General features: G+C 38.7%; 1 protein-coding gene across 1 annotated transcript; it reads left to right on the plus strand.

Moving 5' to 3' along the window:
- Positions 1-622: 622 nt before the first annotated feature.
- Positions 623-1362, plus strand: LOC132248365 (interferon epsilon-like). Its single transcript, XM_059721368.1, has one exon. The coding sequence runs from the start codon at positions 706-708 to the stop codon at positions 1273-1275; it is 570 nt and encodes a 189-aa protein (XP_059577351.1). The 5' UTR covers positions 623-705; the 3' UTR covers positions 1276-1362.
- Positions 1363-2931: the final 1569 nt, after the last annotated feature.

Raw genomic sequence — 2931 nt, forward strand, 5'->3', positions numbered from 1 at the left:
AATTACACAATGGATGGACCACCTAACTGACAGTGAATAAAGGCTATTTGGTTTGTATTTGTTTTTTTACTCGCTGGTAAACCTGCAGCAAGTGGAACTGGAAGAAGGGTCCCTGGAAGTTGCAACATACCAAAGAGACAAGCTAGTTTCTCTGGCATCCAGAATATCACTGATTGTGTAACCATGTGCTATTCAAAATATATAGGAGTAACATATAGTGGGGAAATGTGGAAGTTGGAGAAGACAAACTGTAATGGGAATGCAGCCCTCAGTGACATCCTCCTAAACTGTGATGAGGAAGAGTGGATACACAAGTGTCATTTTTACAGAAGCAGCACGTTTTGACATGGCTGCCTTGTTCTATGTGTCCATGCACTCTCATCAGCTCAAAGATATCATGTAACTGACATGATACAGTAAAGAGATGGTATCTAGAAAAGGTGTTTTCTTCTAATACTTTATTCATTTTCACTAAATCACCAAAAAACAGGAAATGTGCTACTGGAACCAAAAAGCAATGAAGTAAACAGAAAATGAAAGAAGGAAAATCTTGTGAACATGAAAATGATGAAAGAAATGCTTAAATACTTAAATTCAGAGACATGGATGGAAGACACAGCTATTCACTAAAGACCTGGAACAAATTTCAGCCTCACAAGTTCTGTGTCCAAAGACAAGGGAGCAGACAAGATCATCCTCATCACCATGTCTACAATGCGTTTGCTGCACATTTGCCTTGTACTACTCTTCTCCACTGAAATCTCATCACAGCACTGTGATTTGCTTAGCTTCCAGCAGAAGAAACTAAACAAAGATAGCTTAGAGCTCCTGGAGAAAATGGGGGGAAATTTTCCCTTCCAATGCTTCAGTGAAAGGACTGATTTCAAGTCCATGCAAGATGTTCTCAAGCTCCAATTGTCCCAGAAAGAAAATGCGAAGTTGGCAATTCAGAACATCCTCCAAGAGATCTTCACAGTCTTTAGCAAAAACCTCACACAAACTGCCTGGGATGAGATTTCCATCATTACCTTCCAAAACAAACTTCACCAGCAAATTGAGAGACTGGAAGCCTGTTTGGGTTTCCAGAAGGAGAAGGATGGAACCAAGATGGGAAGTGATGGTCTAGTGCTCACCAAGCTGAAAATCAAAAGATATTTCCAGGGAATATACAATTTCTTGGAAGAGAAGCAGTACAGCCTGTGCGCCTGGGAAATCATCCGCATGGAAATGACCAGAGGTTTTCTGCTTGTTGACCAACTCACAAAAAGTATTTAAGACTAAGGTATAGTACCAACATTTTTTGTACAGACTGCCTGAATTAGCATTATACAGGTGAGAAGAGAAAATCAATCATGTAGTGACTCCTTGTTTCTAAAGCCTAATACCTCCTCATGTAGTCTCTGGCTAAACCGATTGTATTGTAACTTAATTTAGATGCGGGGGCATCAAAACTTTCCTTTCCTCTGCTGGAACTGATTGATAATTAAATGAATTAAGTACTGTTATCATGATTTTTAATAACTGTCACGAGAAGTTCTTCTCACAATTTAAGCCTTAGATGCTTCATTCAGACACTTAAAATATGAGCAACCTTTCAGAAAACCAATAAAATTGTTATGCCTAGGAAAAGATATTTCCATATAATTTTGAAACACAAGTCATTGTATTCCTTTGTGCTTCAACCATTTCCCTTTTTTCATTCCAGCTCAAGGCTATTGCACCTACCAGTACTATGAAAACAGCCAAATTAAACTATCTTACACTTGAATCTGTTCTGACTGCCAACTCATCCACAGTAACTTTTTAGAGTCCTTCACAACACTTTTGGTTATGCGACTATGAAATGGAACCTGCACATCATCCATTGTATATCAAATACTGTATTGTAGTTTTTAAAATAGAAGAAAGAACTCATAGCTGAAGAGCCAGAAAACATGACATTTTGGAAGGATGGGATGCACCTTAATGGCTTTCGGCATTTTATGTATACTGTATATAGGGGCTCTTTTGCACTTTTCTGATAAAATAATTGCTTAACTGTAACATGCATTGTAATTTTCCTACAATATCAGATGAGAGAGAGACTTCTAGCAGTCCCAAGAGATTCTCATCCCTACAGAATACCAATAACTGAATGCTAATCTTGCAATGAAGGGGACTGTTCAGCATTTTCTACACCCTGTAAACCCTCTTTGAAATAGTAACTAAACTGAGTGAATCTTTACATGTGAAGTCAAATATGGCGAAATTTTATAGATCTATCGATCAATCTATCGTTACTCTTTGTCATCTTCCTGTATTGACGATATATACTTTCAACTCATTGTGCTGGAGTTTATGCCTATATGTTTATTGCATAACAACTGCTTAGTATTTATTTATTTATTTATTTATGCATTCATTTATTTATTTGTTATTATTTATAATAGCTATTTAATTTTATTAATAAAGCTATTACCTTTACATAATGGGAGCCTAAAGCAGCAATGATTTCTATTAAATACACATTTAGAAACAACCACCAATCTATTAGTAGATAAACCTGTTTTGTGCTCTATCTTAACAGCATGACTCAAAAACCTGTGACTGGGGTCTGGCTGGCCCTCCAGGCATCCCGCAGTGCATCACTCATCAGCCCTCCCCCCTCCTCTGACCCCAGCTTCTGAGTTCTCAGGTCTGGCTGAGCTTCAGCTTGAGTATTTTTCACCTTTCTGCTGGAGCTATGGCTGTTTTCATTTTCCCTTCTTTTCCAGATGGGAGTTCAATATGCTTCAATTGCCTGCAACTGATTGAACTCAAGAGTGGTGCTTGCCTCAGCTCCACTAACTTCCACTGTCTGCACTTGAGCACAGTCCACAGCATGCCAGACTGCTTTGGGGTGTGGGGGCAGGCTGGGGGAGGAAATAGACACTGGCTTCTGGATTCACAAAC

The sequence above is a fragment of the Alligator mississippiensis genome, chromosome 2, assembly GCF_030867095.1.
Source record: "Alligator mississippiensis isolate rAllMis1 chromosome 2, rAllMis1, whole genome shotgun sequence".
NCBI classification, from domain to species: Eukaryota; Metazoa; Chordata; order Crocodylia; family Alligatoridae; genus Alligator; species Alligator mississippiensis.

Bases quoted from the DNA above. Each gene is read 5' to 3' on its own strand.
- LOC132248365 (XM_059721368.1), top strand. From the start codon at position 706: ATGTCTACAATGCGTTTGCTGCACATTTGCCTTGTACTACTCTTCTCC.